The sequence below is a fragment of the Pituophis catenifer genome, unplaced genomic scaffold (assembly GCF_029215685.1).
Source record: "Pituophis catenifer annectens isolate HBS135680 unplaced genomic scaffold, rPitCat1.0.hap2 SCAF_1, whole genome shotgun sequence".
Classification (NCBI taxonomy): domain Eukaryota; kingdom Metazoa; phylum Chordata; class Lepidosauria; order Squamata; family Colubridae; genus Pituophis; species Pituophis catenifer.
The window spans coordinates 320060230-320084969 of NW_027256881.1; the positions used below are offsets into that span (position 1 = coordinate 320060230).

Sequence of the window (24740 nt, forward strand, 5' to 3'; positions counted from 1 at the left end):
ACTTTAGTAGCCATTCAGAGCTAACAAGCTCTACCCATTCCTCTTTTGTGCATCATTCATTTACTTGTTCCTGCTGACTCCTCACTTTCATTTTTCTCCTCTTTACTCTGATGCATTGTATAAGTCTGCCTGTTGGATGGTTCAATTGAACAAATGTCTAGGCAATCCCGTATTCCAATCCTTCTTTGTTGCTGAATGGAGTCCAGTCAACATGGAGCTAAGACTCTAATTCTGGATCTGTATAAGAAAAGTTTCTAAATTCCTCTTGGTTGATCATGGATAGTATTCCTTCTTCAATGGGAGTCAAGATTGGCTCTTCCTTTAAAAATTCAGGATCAAAGTTACTCACATCTTCCTTTGATTTCTGGCAAATGAAAATAAAATAAATATTAGATGACACTATTACTTGAAGGATACTGTGTTGGCAGAAGCTAGAAGGACACACAGTTTGAACTATAGATAATAGCTTCTTATCTCCCCACTGGAGTTGGGAAATATGACCCAACACACAAATGTGAAGAGTTCTTATTGCTGACAGTATATTCTATGGAATATGTTCTGAATTGATGAAGTGCCTAAAATATTGGTCTAGGACCAGGGAAATCCAGATGCCTCACCTATAAATTTTGCTGGGACTTTGGGCCTATTACTCTCTCATAGCACAATCTACCTCACAATCTTGCTGTTGCCATAAAAGAAAATTGGAGAAGGAACTGCTCTGTAGGCTGCCTTGAATTTCCGGCAGAAAGGCAAGATATAAATTTAACTCTGAAGAACTGACCTGTCCCTTGACAACTAACAAATAAATAAAATAAATGTTTCCTCATTTGGTTAAATTCTGGTGGTCAGGCAGACCAATGCAAACCTGGTATTTCTCAGATTGGAAGTAGCCAATAAGAGTTCTGAATGTGGGCAGCATCTTAGCAAAAGCACATAAGCACAATTTGGGCAATGTCCATATTCATTAAAAACAGAAAGAAAGAAAGAAAGAAAGAAAGAAAGAAAGAAAGAAAGAAAGAAAGAAAGAAAGAAAGAAAGAAAGAAAGAAAGAAAGAAAGAAAGAAAGAAAGAAAAAGAAATGTCCAAGGAAGTCACCTTAGATCAAGTATGTACTAGTCCATTTCTCTACTATATTAGCTGGACCCAGATTGAACCATTATATATTTTGCATGTAATGCATGTATTCCTTTATTGGATGTGATCTGTCCTTGCATGGATCAATACACACACACCTCACAGTTTTAAACACTTACGATTCGAGGTCGGAAAGGTGGCTCAATCTGGCGCTGGTTTAGCAGATCCCAATCCAGTTCCTTAAAGTATGGATGCAGGAGAATTGCCTTCTCTCCCCCCAAGGCACTACTGCCGAGTCGCATTTTAGGGTTCTTTGTCATGAACTATTAAAAAAGAAGGGGGAAAGGGGAAGAGATTAACTCTCAGCCATGCAATGTCAGTTTAATGACTGTCCTCACAGTCACTCATGCCCTTGCCACCTCACGGTTAGACTATTGCAACATGCTCTACATGGGGCTACCCTTGAAGAGTGTTTGGAGACTACACTTGGTCCAGAATGCAGCTGCGCGAGCTGTTGTGGGTGCACCTAGATACACCCACATTACACCAATTCTCCGCGAGCTGCACTGGCTCCCTATTGGTCTCTGGGCACAATTCAAGATGTTGGTTATTACCTTTAAAGCCCTACATGGCTCAGGGCCAGGCTATCTTTGAGACCACCTTCTACTGCATACCTCCCAGCGACCGGTAAGATCCCACAGAGTTGGTCTCCTCCTGGTCCCGTACGCTAAACAATGCCGGCTGGCAGGCCCACAGGGGAGGGCCTTCTCTGTGGCTGCCCCAGCTCTCTGGAACCAGTTACCTCCTGAGATCCGGACTACCCCCACCCTATTGGCCTTCTGGAAAGCGGTGAAGACCTGGCTTTTCCGGCAGGCCTGGGGCTGTTGATCTCGCTGTTGCAATCTTGCGAGATCCGACCATGAATGGTGTGCATGGGCTTTTGATGTTTTAAACTGTTTTTACAATGTTTTTAAACAATTTTTCTATGTTCGCATTATTTTTGCTGTAAGCCACCCAGAGTTCCTTGGGAGTTGGGCGGCATAGAAATGCGATAAATTAAATTAAATTAAATTAAATTAAATTAAATTAAATTAAATTAAATTAAATTAAATTAAATTAAATTAAATTAAATTAAATTAAATTAAATTAAATTAAATTAAATTAAATTAAATTAAATTAAATTAAATTAAATTAAATTAAATTAAATTTTAAATTAAATTAATTAAATTAAATTAATATTCACCCAATATCTGAATGCAACTGGTCCTCGATTTACAATCACAGTTGAGCCCAACATTTATGTTGTTAAGTGAAACTTTTGTTAAGGGAGTTTTTCCCCATTTTACGATCTTTCTTGCCACTGTTGTTGAGTGAATCACTGCAGCTGATAAATTGTTAATCCGGTTGCTGAGAGCAAATCAGCTGATAGTCAGGAGGCCGATCCAATCAATTTGTGCTAATGAGGCTGTGCTGAAGCTGAAAGGAGCTGTTTTTTCTTGCTGTTTGCTTGCAAGGAGGTAACTGCTGCGAGGCAGAGGCCAAAGGATGAGGGCCAGTGGGCGGGTGGGGCTACATTCAGTGTATAAGTTGCACCTAAATTTTCACTCCCTTTTAGGGGGGAAAAAGGTGTGTCTTATACTCTGAAAAATACGGTATCTACCCATACATAACACACATATACACATGCTACGCATACACACACACACATATACAGTCCATTTTAAATACATAGTGGAAAGAGGAAACTTGAGAGCTCACAAGGTTGATGCTATGTGGAACAAAACTGATTGAATCTGGATGTTCTGCTTTGGATACCATGAAGCCTCCTCCCAGAAGGTAACAAAGAAAACAGGCCATGAAGAGGATGTGTAGCGTCTCAGACAATACGGCAGACCCTGCTCAAGCATCGCTTATATGCTACGTCCTGGATAGTAGGAACTACCAATAATCTTTTCTGCCAACCTCGCTAATCTCTGCACTGCCTTCCTGTCTGAAGCCGTAATGCTTCCAAACCAGACAGTAATGCAATACAACAGGATGCTCTCAATCGTCCCTCTAAGAGGGGTTGGAGGGGGACGGTGGCTCCGGCGGTGGTGCGAACGGCCGTGGGGCGATGCCCCCCCCTCCTCCCCTCCCCCCCACTCAAAGCAACAGAGCCAAAGCGGTGCTGGCGGTGGAGGCCAGTTGGCGGCGCTGGTTGCCCCCCCCCATGCATCTGTTATGGTGCTGGGGTGGGGGGTGACACTGGCTCCGGTGCGACGTCTGCCACAGAATGCTGCAGTGGTAGTTTGCTGAGAGCGGAGAGGAGAAGCTGAAGTGAGGAGGCCTGGACTTATAGATCGGCAGAGGAAGAGATGTTACCCTCCTCTGGGGATATTGTTTCCCCCCCCCCTCCTTCCCCCTGCCTTCCCGCCCCCCCCTTTTTTATGGGGGGAGGGGCTTACGAACTACTACGCTCTGGACATTCTGGACGACCCCCCCCACTATGTTCCACTCATGCCCTCGCTGGTAGGAGAGACTGAACACCATTTGAAAGAACTGAGAGATTTTTGTATCCCAACGGGGAGGATAGAACACTGTTCCCGTTAACCCTTGTAACGGGACCGGCCGTCGTGAGAGGATGGTTGGCTATTAGCCTCTGTTGGAGAAAAAGAACATTGGACCTTCTCCCTGTCGTGAGAGGACAGTGGAGTCCAGTTCTACAAATGGACATTTTGTGATCTGTATGTTCAGTTATCCCTTTGGACTATGATAGACCCCCGGACTGGCCTTTTTCCCATCTCTGGTTCAGTTGATGCTCCAAAAAGCCAACCTTCTTGCGCTGCGAGACTCCCCCCTCTTGCAGGCCTGGCCCTCCACATTATCGAGGGCCTATCTTGATGACGGGCTTTGGAACCCCGAGAGATGGCATGTAGCGAAGAGGGGGTTGAGGGGTTTTTTAGGAAAATTTTTTAAAAAAATTTTAAGGGGACCCGGGAGGGAGGGGGGGTTGTAAAGGCGGACCTGGGGGGTCCAGATAGCGACTGAGCGGGATGATGGGTCGATTAGTTGCAGCAGGAGGGTCGTGAAAGGAAATTTAACCGGGAAGCAGGGGGATGACAGGAAGGGCTGTGAAATTGAAATAATGAGTGGGAGGGGCAGGTATGACGGACGCAGGGGGCCATATCGAGTGTTGGGGGTGCGCATACGCTGTTTACGAGCGATTGCGCACTCCGGCCCCCGATGCGTGACTCATGTCCTGGGTTGTGTAGAGTCTCAGGCCCTGGGTCCGCGGCTGATGTTGTGTAATGCCAGGTCAGTGGTTAATAAAGCCCCCCTCATTTGTGACCTTATTTCGGAGGGGGGTGCGGACCTGGCAGGTATTACGGAGACCTGGTTGGGCCAGGAGGGGGGGTCCCCCTCGTTGAGATGTGCCCGCCAGGTTTCCATGCATTTCATCAGCCAAGGGCCCAGGGGAGGGGTGGGGGAGTGGCGGTGATTGTTAGGGAAAGTCTTTGTCCGAGGGAGACCACTGTTCCTCAGATAGCCGGATGTGAGTCCCTCTGTGTAAAGTGGGGCCGTGGGGTGCAGATGGGTTTGCTGACTACGTACCTGGCTCCCTGCCACGTGGCAGCGACCCTGCCTGAGCTACTCGACGTCATTGCCGGGGTGGCGGTTGATACCCCCAGACTTATCGTCATGGGGGATTTCAACCTTCCATCCGCGAGTGAGGCGTCAGAGGCGGCTCGGGAGTTCATGGCTTCCATGACGGCCATGGACCTGACCCAGTTAGTTCAAGGCCCAACTCACATAGGGGGACACACTCTGGACCTGATTTTTGTCTCTGGTCAGTGGTTGAATGATCTTGGTAGAGGGGACCTAGATATTAAACCCTTGTCATGGACAGATCATTCGCTCCTCCAATTAGACTTTCCTACCGCCGCCCCCCGCCGCAGGGAGACGGAGCCAACTAGATGGTTCCGTCCCAGGCGCCTGATGGAACCCGAAAGGTTCCTGACGGAGCTTGGGCCGTGTCCTGAGACCCTAACACACGACTCGACTGAAGAGCTGGTGGCCGCCTGGGAAAGGGCGGCCGCTGGAGCTTTGGACCGCGTCGTGCCTTTGCGGCCTCTGACCCGATGCCGATCTCAACTGGCTCCTTGGTTTTCTGAGGAGCTGAGAGAGATGAAGCGTCGGAAAAGACGCCTAGAGAGCATTTGGAGGACTAGTCAATCCGATTCCGACCGGACACAGGTGAGATCTTATATCAAGACCTACCTAGTGGCGATAAAAGCGGCAAAGTCTAACCACTTTTCCGCTCTTATCGCATCTGCAGAGAACCGCCCAGCCGCCTTGTTTAGGGTGACCCACTCCCTCCTCCGGGGGGGAGTGCGGGAAGATCCCTTGCAGGGTCGCGCTGAGGATTTTGTGCAATTCCTGCATGATAAAGTCGCTCGGATTCGGGATGGCTTGGACTCCGACTGGATGAGTCCACGGGAGGAGACGAGGGCAGGTCTTGAGAATGTTACCTGGGAGGAGTTTGATCCTGTGACTCCCGAGGATGTGGACAGGGTTCTGGGTAAGATTAGTGCCGCCACGTGTTTATTGGACCCGTGTCCCTCCTGGTTGGTGCTGGCCTCCCGGGAGGTTACACGAGGCTGGCTCCAGGGGATTATAAATGCTTCTCTGAGTGAGGGTGCCTTTCCTGCCGCCTTGAAAGAGGCGGTAGTGAGGCCCCTCCTCAAGAAGCCTTCCCTGGACCCGGCTGAATTAGCCAACTATCGTCCAGTCTCCAACCTTCGTTTTGTGGCGAAGGTTGTTGAGAGCGTGGTGGCACGACAACTTCCCCGGCACCTGGATGAAGCTATCTATCTAGACCCGTACCAGTCGGGCTTCAGGCAGGGGTACAGCACTGAAACGGCATTGGTCGCGTTGGTGGATGATCTCTGGAGGGCTCGGGACAGGGGCTGCTCCTCTGTCCTAGTCCTATTAGACCTCTCGGCGGCTTTTGATACCATCGACCATGGTATCATGCTGCAGCGGTTGAGGGGGTTAGGAATAGGGGGCACCGTTTTGCGGTGGTTCTCCTCCTTCCTCTCCGACCGCTCGCAGTTTGTGTTGGCAGGGGGACAGAGGTCGACCTCGAGGCATCTCGCATGGGGAGTGCCGCAAGGGTCGGTCCTCTCGCCTCTCCTGTTCAACATTTATGTGAAGCCGCTGGGTGAGATCATCCGTGGGTTTGGGGTGAAGTGTCATCTGTACGCTGACGATACTCAGCGTACCACCCCAACGATGCCCTTGATGTGATGTCCCGCTGCCTGGAGGCCGTGCGGGCCTGGATGGGGAGGAACAGGCTCAGACTCAACCCCTCCAAGACCGAGTGGCTGTGGCTTCCGGCGCCCCAATATAGTCAGCAGGTGCCATCGCTGACTATTGGGGGTGAATCTTTGCCCCCCACAGAGAGGGCTCGCAATCTGGGTGTCCTCCTGGACGCACGGCTGTCTTTAGAAGAGCACATGACGGCCGTGGCTAGGGGGGCCTTTTATCAGGTTCGCCTGATTCGCCAGTTGCAGCCCTTTCTGGATCGGGACGCCTTGCGCACGGTCACTCACGCCCTTGTCACCTCCCGGTTGGACTATTGTAATGCTCTCTACATGGGGCTCCCCTTGAAGAGCACTCGGAGGCTCCAACTGGTCCAGAATGCGGCCGCGCGGGTGGTTATGGGTGCAACCCGTTGCGCCCACGTGACACCCCTCCTGCGCGAGCTGCACTGGCTCCCAGTGGTCTTCCGGGTGCGATTCAAGGTGTTGGTTACCACCTTTAAAGCGCTCCATGGCATAGGACCCGGGTACCTTCGAGACCGACTTCTGCCACCAATAGCCTCCCACCGACCAGTCCGCTCCCACAGAGAGGGTCTCCTCCGGGTGCCATCAGCCAAGTTATGTCGGCTGGCGACACCCAGGGGGAGGGCCTTCTCTGTGGGAGCCCCAGCCCTGTGGAATGAACTGCCCCCCGAAATACGAAAGATTTCCGACCTCCGGGTGTTTCGCTGCGCTCTGAAGACCCTGTTGTTCCACCAGGCAGGGCTATTAACATAACGTTTTAAATTGGGGTATTTTAAATTTCTGGGATTTTAATTGGAGCCTAATTATTTAATGATTTTAAATTTTAAATTGTTGTCTTGTTTTTGTGTTTTTAAATAGGCTGTACACCGCCCTGAGTCCTTCGGGAGAAGGGCGGTATAGAAATAAAATTATTATTATTATTATTATTATTATTATTATTATTATTATTATTATTATTATTATTATTATTATTATTGCAGTGGTTCCCAATGTGGGGCCCACGCCCCACAGGAGGGCAATTTGATTTTTAATGGGGACAATTTGAACCTTGTTTAAACCGAGTTAATGGCCTTTTAGGCTTCCTCCGTGTGAGTAGGAGTTCACTTTTTGAGTAAAGTAAGAATCATATGTCACAGGGGGGACATCAGGATTTTAGAGATGCTTAGGTGGGGCATGGCTAAAAAAAAGGTTGGGAACCACTCCTCTATAGAAAGTGGGGAGGAAAGGGGGAGGAAGATCAAAGCTATTATCAAAGCATATTATGATAATAATTTGTTCTGAAAGCTGATTTAAAGATTCCTGGAAAAATATATATATATTTGCATAACACAATTATTAAGGCCCATTAAAGACCCAGGGGTTGCATTTTACAATGCAAAAATCTTGACTAGTTTTAACAATAGTTTGCTTTGTGTTAGCATGCAGTGCAAACTTAGCTAGATTTGTGTTTATGTTTCATGATTCATTGAACACAGGTAGTCCTTAGCTTATGACCACAATTAGAACCAGAACTTCCATTGCTAAATGATATGATCATTCACTGAGTCACGCCCAATTTTACAACATTTTTTGCCATAGTCATTAAGCAAATCGGGCTTCTCCCAAGGACTATGCTCGCTGGAAGCTAGCTGGTCGCAAATGGTGATCACATCACCTCACCTCAGGATACTGTAACCACAGTAAATACATGCCGATTGCCAAGCATCTGAAATTTTTATCACATGACCATGGAGATGCTGCAATGATTGTAAGCACAAAGACTAGTTGTAAGTCACTTTTTTCAGCCCTATCCTAACTTTGTACAGTTGCTAAATAAATGGTGGTAAGTCGAGGACTATTTGTAATAAAAACTCAAGAAATGGCTTAATTCAGTAATCATACTGAGTATATGGTGCAAATGCAGACACAATATTGGCATGTACAATCATTAATATATGCAAAGAACAAAAGTGATAATGATGGTTTAATCTTAAATCCCCTAACACTTTTCTAGTGCTTATTGTAAACACTGGCGCTCTTAATGTGCTTTGTGGTACCTAATTAAGCTCTTTATAGGCAGTGGCCTCTATGTCCAAAATTTTTGAAAGCTCTCCAAAATTTGAAATAAAAAGAAATAATTGGCCTCTAAGCATCATTCATAGTTTGCACTCAAATTGAAAACATCATTCAACAGGATGTTTTGAATAAACAAACCATTACTTTTGAAGGATTTCTCAGTAAAACTATCCGTTTCTAAATCACATCTCTTTTCCTTATCATTGATGTCATTCAATTTAACTGTCTGTGCAGTTTCTACAGAAGAAGAAATTTCCTTTTAGAGCTTACTCATCGGTGAATGGGTTGATTAACCTAGAAGTTATAAATATAAAATAACAGCAAGCATGCAATGGTGGAAAAGTCTGTGCCAGAAGAGTTGGGTGCCTACTGCTTATTGTATGAAATGGGTGCCAACTGTGGCAGTGGTGGGTTGCCCCTGGTTTGGACCAGTTCGTAAGAACCGGTAGTAAAACCTGTGGGAGGCTCCGCCCACCAACCCGGACATCATCAGGAAGCTTCTGTGCATGCGCAGAGGCGTGCACGCATGAGCGAAGCAAGTGCATGTGCACGCTCCCATTGCGAACCGGTAGTAAAGATAAGTAGAACCCACCCCTGAACTGTGGTAGGAAATTTCAGGTCTCTGCTTTTCTTTATTCAGGTGCTTCTTGGGGTTAACATCTGAACAGGACAGAACTTCCAGGAGATTATCACCTACAAAGAGAAGTCCTTCAAATGGCAAAACTGTTCATAATTAAAAAGAAGGACACATGGCCACCTGCTGTCTGCAACGAGGAGAACCTGAAGCAAAACAGTGTCCCAAACCTAATTCTTAAAAAAAGGCTATTTTCCAGATAATCAACCTATTCATCTTTCTGTCCTACTGATTCCAGCATAAAATGTGACTCAGAATGAAATTTGACTATTTCCAAATAGTATATTGCCCATCTTCCTTTTTTCAGAACTCATGCAGTTCAGATCAAGCAAGTCAAGGTCAGCTTGTCCAAAAACTGATCCAAAGTAGTGCTATTCATTCTTTTTTTAATGGCTTCTAAGTTTCAGAAAAAAAAATCTGTGCTGAAAGGAAAGTTCCACATCCACATAAATATTGAGCATACATCAAGGTATTATGTAATTACAACCTCTTGATAATAATAGTTTGATTGCTGAAGGACAACTGGGAGTGCTCCTTTGTCACAGAACTCTCAAAAGCTTCTGGTAATTAGGAGCTCACCACAAGTACTTTTGCCAGCCTACAAGTCCTGTGAATTAAGCCTGTCTTTTAGTCTGCACTACAAGCCTGCTAGGCATTATTGATGACTGCAAGACAAACTTGGTCCAGTGAATACCAGAAAAACCTGCTTCATTTGCTGATTTTGTCTCTTAAGATGAAAGTTTAAACGAGTTCGCTTTTTCTGTCTATTATTCAGTCCTTTCTGCCTTGATGTCTTTCTTGGCTCAATGGTGCAACTGCCTCTGGAGCTGGCTAACCACTTTAACTGTGGTTTGTTTGACCTAGTACAAGACTCTTGTCCCAAGCCAGTTCAGCATTTTAGACGCTTTTTATCTCCCCTAATACTCCAGACCAGAGGTGGGTTTCAGCAGGTTCTGACCAGTTCTGGAGAACTGGTAGCGGAAATTTTGAGTAGTTTTGAGTAGTTCTGGAGAACCAGTAGTAAAAATTCTGACTGGCCCTGCCTCCATCTATTCTCTGCCTCCCAAGTCCCAGCTGATCGGGAGGAAATGGGGATTTTGCAGTAACCTTCCCCTGGATTGGGGATGAAATGGAGATTTTACAGTATCCTTCCCCTGGAGTGGGGTGGGAATGGAGATTTTACAGTACCCTTCTCCTGCCATGCCCACCAAGCCACACCCACCAAGCCATACCACATCCACCAAGCCACACCCACAGAACCAATAGTAAAAATTTTTGAAACCCAACACTGCTCCAGACCCTTGCTGCAGTCAAAAGGAAACTATAACCAACCACCTGTGGATTGTAAGTGCTTCAAAGTGAATGTACTGTACTTTAAAAGATGATCACCAGTTTTGATCACGAATGAAACCAGCTTTGAAAAACAAAGATGTTTTGCAACCTTTGGTTCGCATGCTTATAATCAATACAGTCTAATAGTATATATTTGTACTAAGCAATACTCACACAGAGCCATATGAATACGTGTGATTTAGGTATCCTGGCATCAAGCATATTAATTAATTAATCTTGTTTAATTAAACTCTTCCCGTAATGCCCAGGCACTGAGTCATGTATGCTACCAATGAGACATCTCCCAAAGTTTTCAGAATTCTTAGAAAGGGAGGAAATGAATGTATTTTGAATTGATTAGATAGAAAGAAGTAAAGCTTAATCACAGACTTTTTTCTTCCTGTTTTAATATTTCTGAAAAACAGGCATTTGGTTTTTGGGGTCTTTTTATAAAAGATTTATCCTTTGTATTAAATAGTGCCCCAGAAAAGAAGAGAAATGGTTTGGTTACTATGCCTGCAAGCATAAAACGATTTAATTTATGTTGCTACTTTATTTCACCCAACCCTTCTAGTTACTGTCATACAATTATAGTTCTTACTCATTTGGTATTGCAAACAAACACAATTTTTTATTGTTGGCTGAATAAAGTAAATTGAAACAGAAGAAAAAAAACTCTAGATAACAGAATCTAACCTGAAAAAATATGATATTCAATTTTTTAACCCTATAACAGTCAACACCCTATTACAGTGTTTGTATTTTAGGATAATTTAAAGTATAACTAAAGATCCAACATGAGTCAAGGGAATTTTGAATTGCGTAGACTTTTTGAATTTTACTGCAATAATATTGTTCTTTTATGAAATCTAAAATTGTTCTTGTTCTTAAAACAAATTCTTTAAAAGGAACTTGCCATTACCATGAAATAAATCATACAGACAAATTTAAATAAGGTGGAAATAACATGGGCTTATAGGTTAAAATATCAGTTTTCTGTGAGTAATGGCATGCAATAAACTGCTCAAAACAAAAACATTGATGTAAGGAGTAAGACAAGAAAATTAATTTTTAATCTAATTGTCCTTCTAAATAGACTCACCTTGACAAGATGGGTGGCATAGAAGTCTAATAATAAATTTAAATAAATAAAATAAATAAAAAAGGGATTAAGAATTCAGCCACCTTGTTCATCAAAAAGAGCTAAAGAGAACTAGCGCTAAAAACAAGAACAGAGAATTTTTTCCCAAAACTTTGCTCTAAAAAAAAAGAATAGTTATTTAAACAAAATAATTTGTCCAGATCCAGAACAGATGAATGGTCCCCAGAACAATACATGGATTTGTATATGCAGTATTATAGATTATAGAATCTATAATCTATAGATTATTTTAGCACAGTTGGACTTGATCCAGGACCTGAATCTACAACCAATATGAGACCATAACTGTGTGATTTGGGCTCAGGCCTGCCCTCTCATTCATAAATAACCCCATTTTTTCCTCACAACAATCCAGAAAAGATTAGAAAAAGCCAAGTAGCAGTTTTGCAGATTAACACAATTTAATTGAACAAATTATATACCAAAATTAAAAAAAAATCAAAAAGATTTTTGCTAACAGAGTCCTGATTTGAGACTCTCATAAAACTGACACAGTTCCCTCACAACATCAGCAACTCTGGTTGTAAGTACTGAGGGGGAGAAACTTTCCTTGCGGTCAAGTAGAAATTTGATTACTATGTGCTGTTTCCATCTTTCAGTCTTTTTTTCCATTTTCTAACATATGAACATTGAGGAACTATTTTTCCTTCCTTACAGCTTATTCGGCCACTAGGCAGGGCAACAGTATACAGTATACTGAGAAAAGTGAACTCCTTTCTCAATTTTGAACCAATCAGTGGTTCCATGTCCAGTTCTCACTGTTGCTTCTTGATCCGCATATAGGTTTCTCAAGAGACAAATAAGATGGTCTGGTACTCCCATCTCTTTAAGAACTTGCCACAATTTGTTGTGATGCACACAATCAAAGGCTTTAGCATAGTCAATGAAGCAGAAGTAGATGTTTTTCTGGAACTCCCTAGCTTTCTCTATGATCCAGTGTATGTTGGCAATTTGATCTCTAGTTCCTCTGCCTCTTCGAAATCCTGCCTGTACTTCTGGCAGTTCTCGATCCACATACTGCTGGAGCCTAGCTTGTAGGATTTTAAGCATAACTTTGCTAGCATGTGAAATGAGTGCAATGGTGTGGTAGTTTGAACATTCTTTGGCATTGCTCTTATTTGGAATTGGAATGTAAACTGACCTTTTCCAATCCTGTGGGCATTGTTGAGTTTTTCAAATTTGCTGGCAAATTGAGTGTAGCACTTTTACTGCATTGTCTTTTAAGATTTTGAATACCTCAACTGGAATACTGTCACCTCCTCTAGCTTTGTTGTTGCTCAGATTTCCTAAGGCCCATTTGACTTCACATTCCAGGAAGTTTGGCTCAAGGTCAGTGACCATCCCATCGTGGTTATCAGGGACATTAAGCTCATTCTTGTATAGTTCTTCTGTGTAATTTTGCCACTTCTTCTTAATCTCTTCTGCCTCTGTTAGGTCCCTGCTATTTTGCTCCTTTATCATGCCCATCTTCGCATGAAATGTTCCCTTCATATCTCTAATTTTCTTGAAGAGATCTCTGGTCCTCCCTATTCTATTGTGTTCTTCTATTTCTTTGCACTGTTCATTTAAGAAGGCATTCTTATCTCTTCTAGCTATTCTTTGGAATTCGGCATTCAATTGGGGTATCTCTTTCTCCCTTGTCTTTCTCTTCCCTTCTTTCCTCAGCTATTTGTAAAGCTTCCTCAGACAGCCATTTTGCTTTCTTGCATTTCTTTTTCTTTGGGATAGTTTTAGTTGCTACTTCTTGTACAATGTTGTGAACCTCTGTCCATAGTTCTTCAGGTACTCTGTCTATCAGATCTAATTCCTTAAATCTATTTGTCATCTCTACTGTATATTCATCACGGATATGATTTAGTTCATACCTGAGTGGCCTAGTGCTTTCCCCTACTTTCTTCAATTTAAGCCTAAATTTTGCAATGAGAAGCTCATTCATTCATGGTTACATTTATATTGTGTCCTGCTCCCAGAATCTCAAGGCAGGATTACTCCCTGCCTTGCAGTGTTAAGTCCAAAACAACTACTCTGTAAGACAAGTAATTGCACTAATGTATATTAGATTCGTATCCAGTGGTGGGATTCAAATTGTTTTACTACCGGTTCTGTGGATGTGGCTTGGTAGACGTGATTTGGTGGGGGTCATGTGATTAAGTGGGCATGGCCAACTCGACGTCACTCATGGCAAGGTGCAAGCAGGCGGGTGGGGCGGGCAAGTGGCAACTGGGTGAGTGAGCAGCGACCAGGCGACTGGGTGGGCGGGGGAGGGGCCAGCCAGAGGTGGTATTTGCCGGTTCAACGAACCAATTAAAATTTCCACTCCCAGTTCACCTGAACTGGTCTGAACCAGCTGAATACCATCTCTGTTCGTATCCTATGACTTTCCACCACCACCACCCTCTCTTCAGCAAATGACAGTATACCTGAACATCTTCTTCAACCTGGCGCCATTCAGAGTAGGCGGGAAAGGCACACCAGATAGCATGACTGGTTCTGGGAACTGAAGAACTCATTTTATTAAGGGGTGAGTTGAAGGCCTTCCCCAGTTTCACAACCTCTTTTACAGGCTGCAGAAATGACACAGATGGGAAAATTTCTTTCCATGCCCAGTCTCATTTCATTAAAAATATCAGACAGTACAGCTTTTGGCTCAGCCTTATTATGAAAATAAAAGTATGAACTTTGAAAAAAAAGGTTTTTTTTTTTATTGTCTCACCTGTTGCTATGTCCACAGCTTTATTGCTGGCTGTGGTTGGTGAGGATAGCTTTGAACTATTTTAAATTACTCTGGAAGGTTATTGAAAAGCATAATAAAAATCTTTAATTATCTAGCCAGTTCCTAGTTGTGTTCATTAAAAATTGGTAATTATAGGCACCAGTTACAATCCAAAGAAAATTGCAGTATATAGTCTTCAACTTATGACCACAATTGAGCCCAATGTTTCTATAATAAGTGAGACATTTATTAAGTGAGTTTTGCCCCATTTTATGACCGTTCTTGGCACATTTGTTAAGTAAATCACTGCAGTTGTTAAGTTAGTAACATAGTTGTTAAGTGAATCTGGCTTCCCCATTGACTATCTTGCATAAAATGTTAATAAAAATGAACCGAACAAATGTGAAATACAGACCAAGTGAACATGTTTTGCTCTGATGCATCTTTTCCCATCTTTGAAACAGCAATATGAATCACCTTCTGGGATGAGATCCCAATAGCTGAGGAATTCTGGAAGTTGAAGTCCACAAGTCTTAAAAGTTGCCAAGATTGGAGACCCCAGATTTAGATCATGCTGCTTATGATTGGGCTATCATATCATGAAGTGTGATGGATCAGGGAGAGGGACATTCTTCTGTTGGAATATGGGTAACTGAAGTTGAAGAGATCTAGCACAGCCTTAGAACTAGGCTGAAATGGGAAGTGAAAAAGATCCCTTTTGGTTGGGTGGCTATTGTGAGAGTGCTAGATTCATAATCCTGAAACTGGCAGGCTGAGTTCCTCCAGAAATTTCCTAACTCAAAACAATAAATTTAATAGCAAGAACATTTCCAGAAACAATATATACGTATTGCCCTCTGTGAATCACTGGAAATTCTGATGATGTAAACTGCTGGAGTATTCTCATAAATATATTTCTGTAGAGGAAAATCCTTATTAGTTTCCAAAGGCCATAGTTTTACCTTTCTGGATGGGAATTGCTAATTAGGCTAGAAATGCTGCAAATATTTGTCTGGAAATATAACCTCCACAAGTGTCTGTTCAAAAACAAGCCTCATTGAATTCAATTCAACTTATTCCCAGAAACGTAAATAAAAATTATAGCACAAACGTGTTAAGAAGGGAATAAATGGCAACTTTGAGAAAGCAGGACAAACACATTCCAAAAATGGCTTGGGAAAACAAAACATTAGCATTGCAATGACAGCTGAGGCAGATTTATAATACTAATTTTGTTTTGATTTAATGTTTAATTGATTTACATTATTTCATAACTCAAGTGATTAGAACAAATGAGGACTACTAGGCATTTAAATAAGCTATTAACAAATATTAACAATAATAATTAGTAGGTGCCTTGGGTGAAATTCCAAAACATCTGGAGCATTGCTTGAATACCATCAGCATTGACAATATTACTATCAATCAATTGGAAAGGCAGCTTTACTTGGAGTAGCTTACATTCTACGAGGATATCTTTAATATCGTCGGATAACATCACCTGCCTAACCCAGGTCCTTGGAATGGACTTGATAGGTGGATAAAAATGCCAGATCCAGTCTAAACATCTGGCTGATTGTGTAACCAACCATAATACTACTTTCACAATAGAACAAATGTATACCTCATTTCAGAAAACAATGTAAAGACATTTTGTTCCAGAAAGAAATTTATTTTGTAAATACTAAATTATAATTTAGCAGGATATTGACAAAGATGTGGAATTTGGTAAAATCTGTACCTTGTGCATCTCTTCTGCAAATCAAAAAGACAAATGCTGCTTCAGAATTTTTACAGTACTTTCAAAAGGGAGTTTTGGTAAACATGCAGTCTTAATCGAGGAAACCATAATTTCAAGATTGAAAACAACTTAAAACACATTGTAACTGTTAGGAGGTGAAAGAAAAACCTCCCCCTGTACTTCCCCATTCCTAAAACTTGTAAAGTTGCTCTCCAAATTGAACAATATGGGTCAACTGAGGCTCCAGGACCACATCCTGTCTTAAAGTCCACTTTCTGTGACCCTCAAAGCTCCCTCCACCTAAACTTGCAAGTTGGCTCAATTAAAGGCATTTGTTTCAAAGGGAAGATGTACAAAAATGTATTAGCCCTAAAAGAGGATCCAAATGGCTAAAAAAAAAAGTGGGGGAACAATCTAAAATAACCCTGGCCTTGCCTATGTGTGTGTGATATGGTCCCATCTAGTTTGCATAACTGCCTTACCTGCCAAAGCTCCTAGTTTGGGTAATGAAACATTTGCAAAACAAAAAACAAAACCCCAAGTTCAGAGAACACCAAGGACCTCTCGTTTTCATCCCAGTTGTTATGGGTAGTGTGTGGTATCTAAAGGTTGTCCATCCCTACAATAGAGCATTATTATTAGTCCCCACCCTACCCCAGAACAATGGAGTCAAAAGGTTGTTATGAGGAATGCAAAAATGAATTCAACTTCTTTCAGCCACACCTACCCTACTACATTAGAGCTACAATTTAGTCCCGTAACCAGATGGAACAAATGAAGTCTATTCTTCCATTTATTTTTCCATTTATTTTCTTTAATGAATAAACAGGAGGAGGAAAGCCTCTGAGAACTAAACCTTTCCGATAGGGGTCCTTAATAAAATCCAGCCCCAAGGAAACGGCTTAAAACTAGACTGTGGGAGCCCCAGCCCTGTGGAACGAACTGCCTCCGGAAATTCGTAAGATCTCCGACCTCCGGGTGTTTTGCTGCGCATTGAAAACCCTGTTGTTCCGCCAGGCCGGACTATCAACACAATAGTTTTAAATTGGGGTATTTAAATTTATTGGGGTTTTAAATTTGAGCCACTTTATTTAATTATTTTAAATTTTATATTGTTGTTTTGTCTGTGTTTTTAAATAGGCTGTACACCGCCCTGAGTCCTTCGGGAGAAGGGCGGTATAGAAATAAAATTATTATTATTATTATTATTATTATTATTATTATTATTATTATTATTATTATTATTATTATTATTATTATAGTACTTCAGCAATAGCATTTAGATTTATATACTGCTTCACAGTGCTTTACAACCCTCTCTAAGCATTTTACAGAGTCAGCATATTTCCCCCAACAATTTGGGTCCTCATTTTACCAACTTCAGAAGGATGGAAGGCTGAGTCAACCTTGAGCCTCGTGAGATTTGAACTGCCAAACTGCAGGCAGCCAGCAGTCAGCAGAAGTAGCCTGCAGTACTGCATTCTAACCACTACACCACCGCAGCACAAAATGGTCAAATTTCTGAAGCACAATTTACGGCTTCTTTGGGAGACTGTTTAAAGATGGAAGTGGAAGCCATTTGTCTCCCAGAAGCACTTTGAATTGTGCTTGTCTGGGGCTTGCCAAGCTCGGAGCTAAAACCAATATACACATACATACATACATACATACATACATACATACATACATACATACTTAATTAGAGAATTGGAAGATCATAACATATCATAGGCAAAACTCCAAAAGTAAAAGACTCTTTTATATTTTATAATAGTGGTGTAGGAGGGGGGCATTGCAACTGAGCTTTCATGATCAGAGCTAAGTCCTTCCCACCACAATCAGGTCAGCTTGAGCAATGAGGGGGCAGGAAGAACCTCCGCCTGCTAGTGAAAAGTCCCCAGATTTGGATGAAAAGACTTGCAAATGCCCCTCTCTTTAAAATATAAGCATTTTAAAAATGAATGAGTTGTATTTGGACAATACTTGTTACTGGCTTTCTTATTGCACAGAAGTATTAGTGGCCTCGGAAACCCACTACAAATTTGTTCAATGAATAAATCATTTGGGGGAGGGAGAAACAAAAGAAGAGTTTGTGTAGGTCCAAACAAGCATCTCCTTGTCATCACTATTGTTTTCCTCCTGATTCTTTCCATTCAAAGGATCTGGTACTAAAGAGAAAATTACTATTTTGTCTCAGAGACCACCTCCAAAGAACAAAACTAGGAATTACAGACACCACCTGTCTTGCCCTGTCTTGTTTTTGGTTTAGTTCTTGTTTTTCGTGAGATAATATTCGTGGCACTACATGATTTGCATTGGACTTTTCTAGCTTTAACATAATTTGACCTGCTAGAGCTGTGATGGCGAACCTATGGCACGCATGCCACAGATGGCACATGTAGCCATATTGGTGGGCACACAAGCTCCGCTCCAGTATGCATGTGCACTCCAGTCAGCTGATTTTCGGGCCTTCTGGGCCCACCAGAAGTAGGGAAACAGGCTGTTTCCTGCCTCCGGAGGGCCTCGCGGGGTGGTGGGGAAGGCCTGTTTTTTGCTGTCCCCAGGCTCCAGAGCCTTTCTGGGAATCTGGGGAGGTATAAAACAGCCTCCCCCCCCCCGGAGGCCCTCCGGAGGCTGGAAACAGAGCCTGGTGAGATAGAAAAACGGGCCTACCGGACCATCACATGCCAAGAGCGAGGGGGGGAAGCGAGGGGTCACACGCGCATGCGCAGGGCACATAGAATTATAGTGTGGGCACACACATGCACGACCCCCCCTGGTCCTGGCACGCGATGGCAAAAAGGTTAGCCATCACTGTGCTAGAGTCTAGACATTGTCTTAAAGAAGGCATTGATAGCCACTAAATAAACCCTGGGTACCATTCTTATCAGATTATTGAGATCTCCTAAGAGAATACCAAGATATTTACTTGGTATTCTCTTAGGAGTATACCATATATGGTAAATATATTACCATATATTTACTCATGAAATATATGGTTATATTTCAATGGTTCCATGACATTTTCTTCATTTTATTATGTATATTATTTTCCTTTTGAAGGTTTGCACACAACATTTTTGGAGTACAAGGCTATTTTTAAAGCCACAGCAGCCATAAAGATAAAGAAGGGTAGTAGTGTGGTTCAGTTACACAATTATAATTACAGTAGAGAAATTGTAAATCAAATTCAGCCCAAATCATGCCCCAAATGACTAACTATGCCCATGGAAAAGTTACTCTCTCTTAACAAGATGTATTTCACATTTTGTTAAATAGGGAGAAGCAAGAGAATGACATGATTCTCCAAGTTCATCTCTATAAACATATAACTTAACTCCTCTTGGTAGCACTTTGAGACAACTATTGATAAACTACAATAAGGAGTCACAGAAGAATGGAGGTAGGGGATTATAAACCTATTAGGACAAAAGTTCATCTGGAGAAACCTTTTTAGAAATGACCTGTCATTTCAGGGACATATAGAAGAAGACCTTTATTTGTCTCCATTGCTGCCATCCTACAGAATATATTTCTTCAGAAATGGAAGCTGGTCCCAGCACTCTCTACCTTTGCCCAGCCAATAGTACTTAGCCATGTTGGCTAAATAGGATGGGACCAGTTAAATTTAGGTGGAGATTACCAGGAAATCTCAGGGCTGTGAAATAGACTGGAAAATAAAAAAAACAACAGCAAATTGTTTCCTTATTGTGGCCAACAACCCTATATGGATATTTTATGATGATACTAGGAATTAAGGCCAAGTTGGAGATTTTACCATTACTTTTACTCCTCATCCAGCTTCTCTTTTCTAGAGTTTTAAAGATTTTATTTTTGCATTTCTACCACATTGTTTTTTGCATTTTGCATTTCTACTACATTGTTTTTCTCTTGTATGTGTGTATTGTCTTAAAATCTAAGTTAGCTTCAGGGTTTTCATGTCTGTCTTACAAAGCACATTAAGTAGAGGAAACTACTACAAACAAAAATAAAAATTAGGATATACATACAGCTTTCAAGATTGTCACTGCATCTTCCTGGAGCCATGTTGGGTAGGCAATTTCATCATTGAGGATAGCTTCAAAGAGGTCATCCTCATTTTCAGCTTCAAATGGAGCATGGCCACAAAGCATCTCATAGAGGAGCACCCCCATTGCCCACCAGTCAACATCAGGACCATAAAGCATCTCCTGCAAAATCTGCAATTAAAGAAAAAGGTAGAAATCATTAATGCTATTCTGAGTCTTTATTATTCTTCACCTGATAACTGTTTTGTTACCTTATGACCTGTATGTGTCAATACAATAGATAAACATTTCATATTGACCCGGGGACAATTTTATCCCAAGGTTACAAAACGTATTTTTTTTTTACTGTTGCTTAGCCTTCATTTGATAAATGAAGCATGAAGCAATGAAATATTGTACAAAGGTGTCATCACAACTCTAATTTTCACACGTAGAATTTTTATATCATTTAATTTTCAGGGAAGTCAATTCATGTGACATCAGATATAAGGAAATCAAGAAGTATATGAATGTGTGGGCCAAATGAGAAAGAGACACATTATAAGGATCAGAAAACCAATTCCAAAATCTGAAATCATACTAACCCAGTGTATGATTTGAAATATCCAGGCATAAAAGGGTATTGTATAAGATCAATGTGCTAATATACACATATATATTATATCTAGGGGATTATTACTGTATTTGTCTGTTCCCATACCCAAAGAGATTTACTTCCACTTATAAATGTGAAAAACAATTCCTTTATGATACATCATCATAAGTTGGCCTTGTATGGGCTCTCTACTCAGAAGTACATGAGTACTCCCATGCAGGGGTGAAAGCTTTTGCAGTATCCTTCCCATGGAGTGGGGTAGGAATGGAGATTTTGCAGTATCCTTCCCCTGGAGTGGGGTGGGAATGGAGATTTTGCAGTATCCTTCCCGTGCCACACCCACCAAGCCACAACATGTCCACCAAGCCATGCCACAGAACCGGGAGTAAAAAAAATTGGATTTCACCACTGCTCCCATGGGTACATCATCTCTACTACATACATATAAGAAGACATAAGCGTGGGCATATAGGTCCATGAAAACCTATATCCAAATGCTTTACAGAGCAATTTTAAGCATCAAGTTGATGATAACTGTACAAATTATGCAGCTATTTGCTTATGCTGAATATTTTATTTTACCAACCAGGCCAAGCAGATTTTACAACAAAATTTGTTTGTTTGGATCCCATTAATATGATGTAAATTTGGGTTTTAAAACCCATTTAAAGAAAATGGAAACCTTTCCTGTACCTCTGGAGCAATATAGTCAGGGGTTCCACAGAATGTTGCAGTGGTGATCCCATCATGGATTCCTTCTTTGCACATTCCAAAATCTGCCAGCTTGCAGTGGCCCTCATGATCCAGCAGCACATTATCCAGTTTCAGATCTCTGTAAGAGTTATTGATATTATCACATCAGTTTATCAGTGGTAAACTGAGGTAGAAGCAAACTAAAATGAATCAACAAATCCAAGATCAACACCATCATAGATGATAATCACAGCTGCTTAGCTCATGGAAAGTTTTCAAACATGATGCTACTGTGTATATATTTTCCCATGTGCTGAAGTTACATGAATGTTATGGAAGTTCAACACAAAATGGAAATTACTGCCAATATAGAAAACCAACAATCTCAGCATTCTAAGTGAAAGATCAAACTTGAATCCATTATAGCATAAAGTCGTATAGTTAGAGGGACTTTGTAAACTATCAAAACCATCCAAATCTGAATAACCCATAATCAGAAAGACTAGAAACCCTAATCTACTATCCTAGCATTCACTAGAATTCTTGCTGACTTCTCTCTTCCCTATATTATTCAAACAAAGCTTTTCTCCTGAGCTTCATACAACGTTAGAAAATTAAAAGTAAATAAAGATAACATAATGACAGCAATAGGACATCCTTGCTGATTTCTCTAAATCCTGCAATAGCATTTTGTAAAGAAAACTTTTATCTTAAGCATTTAAAGTAATAATTTTCAAAAAGGAAATATATCAGCATATACAGAAAAATATAAGTAATACTGAGTTGAAATCAAAAGATAAGCAGGAAAGTTCAAAATAAAAAGTGATGTTAAGATAAGAGATTGTTAAAATGGAAACAACATTACAGAAAGGATGTCAGAATAATAAAGGGAAAAAGTTAATATTAAAGTAATAAGAAAAAAGAAATGAACATTTTTGGAGAGAAATAATGAAAAACCAGTTGACCTCAAGGGAAACATAAGATAGGTAAAGGTAAAGGTTCCCCTCGCACATATGTGCTAGTCATTCCCGACTCTAGGGGGTGGTGCTCATCTCCAGTTTCAAAGCTGAAGAGCCAGCGCTGTCCGAAGACATCTCTGTGGTCATGTGGCCGGCACAACTGAATGCTAAAGGTGTACGGAATGCTATTACCTTCCCACCAAAGGTGGTCCCTATTTTTCTACTTGCATTTTTACATGCTCCGAACTGCTAGGTTGGCAGAAGCTGGGACAAATAACAGGAGCTCACCCCATTACGCGGAACTAGGGATTGGAACCGCTGAACTGCCAACCTTTTCATCAACAAGCTCAGCATCTTAGCCACTGAGCCACCATGTCCCTTCCCTAATTTAAGATAGTGAAGTATAAATTTATGCCAGAAGGCTTATAGACATGTTAAAATGACCCTTCATGTTTTCCCCCTTTTTACATAAATGTGAAGTTCTAAATAATTTTTCTTGAGTTATATATCAGAGGGATATCGTTTTATAAAAATTTCTTTCAGGTTGTAATACAGCAGACACATTGGAACTCATCTGTAATCTGGAAGACATTTGATTTCTATAAACCTTCAGTAGTGTGGTTTTTACTTATTCTTGGCTAAAATAGGAATTTATCTGAACTAATGTTTACTTTAGACTCATGTAACATCATGATGGACTGCTAAATCACAAAGAAGCCATATATTTTCATTTGCTCAGCAATTCCATGATGGGCAAAACAATTAAAGAGATCAAGTCTAAGAGCTCTTAGTTCTAAGGACTGTTAACCAAAAGGACACAAGAAATGCTTTGTTGAATTAGACTAGGCCAGAGATGGTGAACCTTTTCGCCACTGAGTGCCAAAAAAGGAGCACTTCACGTGCTCGTCAGGGCCATGACCAGGAAGAGGAGCTTCCCAGGGGGCATGCGCGCACTGGATAAGGTACACACCGGTACACACCGGTTACTGCCGCATATGCGCATGTGCCGATAAGCTGGCTGGTGTGCATGCGCAAGCTGGAAAATGGAAGACTAGCTCTTTCGGTTTCTGGCACTGCCGCACGCGCAAAGGCCAGCTGATCATCACGTGCGCATGTGCTCCAGAAACCCAGAAGAGGAACAAGTGATGCCACACATGCGAGGCAACATGGCTCCATGTGTCGCTTCGGGCACGCATGCCATAGGTTCACCATCATGGGACTAGGCTCATCTTGTCCAATAAACAGTCATAGTTCAGATGCTTCCCAATACAAAGTACACTGTCTCTGTGTATCTAAACCCGGTCTAATTAAGCCCGCTGAGAGCCATTTTAGTAGAGTGGTTATAGCACTGGGCTAGAAACTGGGAAAGGGTGAGTTCCAATCCTACTTTAAAGTCAGCTGAGCAACCTTGGGCCAGTCACTCTCTCTCAGCTCTAGAAAGAAGGAGGTAATAGTAAGCCAAGAAAAACTATTTCAGGCAATCACAAGAAGTCAAAAACTAATGCAAAGAGACAACAAAAAAAAGCTGAATCAAACAACTAAATGTGAACATAACAGAGATGTAACAGAATATGCCTGTTGATCCGGAAATGGATAGAAACAATTATTTGCCTCATGTAATTACTGGAATTCCAAGAATAGCCAAGGAAATTTATGGAAGTTCTAGGTTTCAAGCTCAGTTCTCAAGTTAAGTCTTGGAAATCCAATTCAATCCCTGCCCAACTGAACTCTGGAACACTGCTGTCAATCAAGACTAGGAAGTAGCAGCATGTAAATTGCAAGAAATCAGTTCAGGCCTGTATTATGGGTATTCTTTTTTTCCCTTCATTCATACAATGGCCGGGGGGTGGGGGGATATGAGAGAAAAAAAGTGCGTCTGTAAGCAAAAGTAGCATCAGAGATAACAGGTATCCTGATCCATTTGGGACACTGGATTTGCTACACTTATGGTACAATTCCCAAGAGAATCTGGCCACTGATCCCCAATATAGATAGTGCTGAACTAAACAGGCCAGTGGTCTGTAATGGCTTAAATGGGACAATGTCATAGACATAATTTCTCACTCTTTATAAGTAACAACTAATCTAGAGCCTATAGATTCAGAGACAATATAGTTCTGAAAGCCAGTTGTTGAAGGATGGCTATTCCCTGCTTAAGGACATCCATTGTTTGGCCATGTTTGGAAATATGATAAATTTGAACTCCAATATAGATTTTGCTATTATTCTTTTAATCTGAATTGATTGGAAACTTTTTGGATTCAGATAGTGAGCATCCTATCCAGAATACTACCCTGTTTCCCTGAAAATAAGACATCCCCTGATAATAAGCCCAATCGGGCTTTTTTTTTTTTTTGAACAAATTTTTTTTATTGTTTTTAAAATTCAAACAAATCAAACAAATCACAATTAAACATTTGTGCAACCCCC

General features: G+C 41.7%; 1 protein-coding gene across 1 annotated transcript in view; it reads right to left on the reverse strand.

The window, feature by feature from the left end:
• Positions 1–62: 62 nt before the first annotated feature.
• The window catches only part of PRKCH (protein kinase C eta), a 97635-nt gene continuing 72957 nt past the window's right edge, over positions 63–24740 (reverse strand). The window contains exons 11-14 of the mRNA XM_070931615.1: positions 21352–21490; positions 20046–20234; positions 1254–1397; positions 63–364 (exon numbers count right to left, since the gene is read on the reverse strand). Of these exons, the coding sequence (XP_070787716.1) occupies positions 218–364; positions 1254–1397; positions 20046–20234; positions 21352–21490 (619 nt within the window). The 3' untranslated portion in view covers positions 63–217. The remainder of the gene's footprint in view (positions 365–1253; positions 1398–20045; positions 20235–21351; positions 21491–24740) is intronic.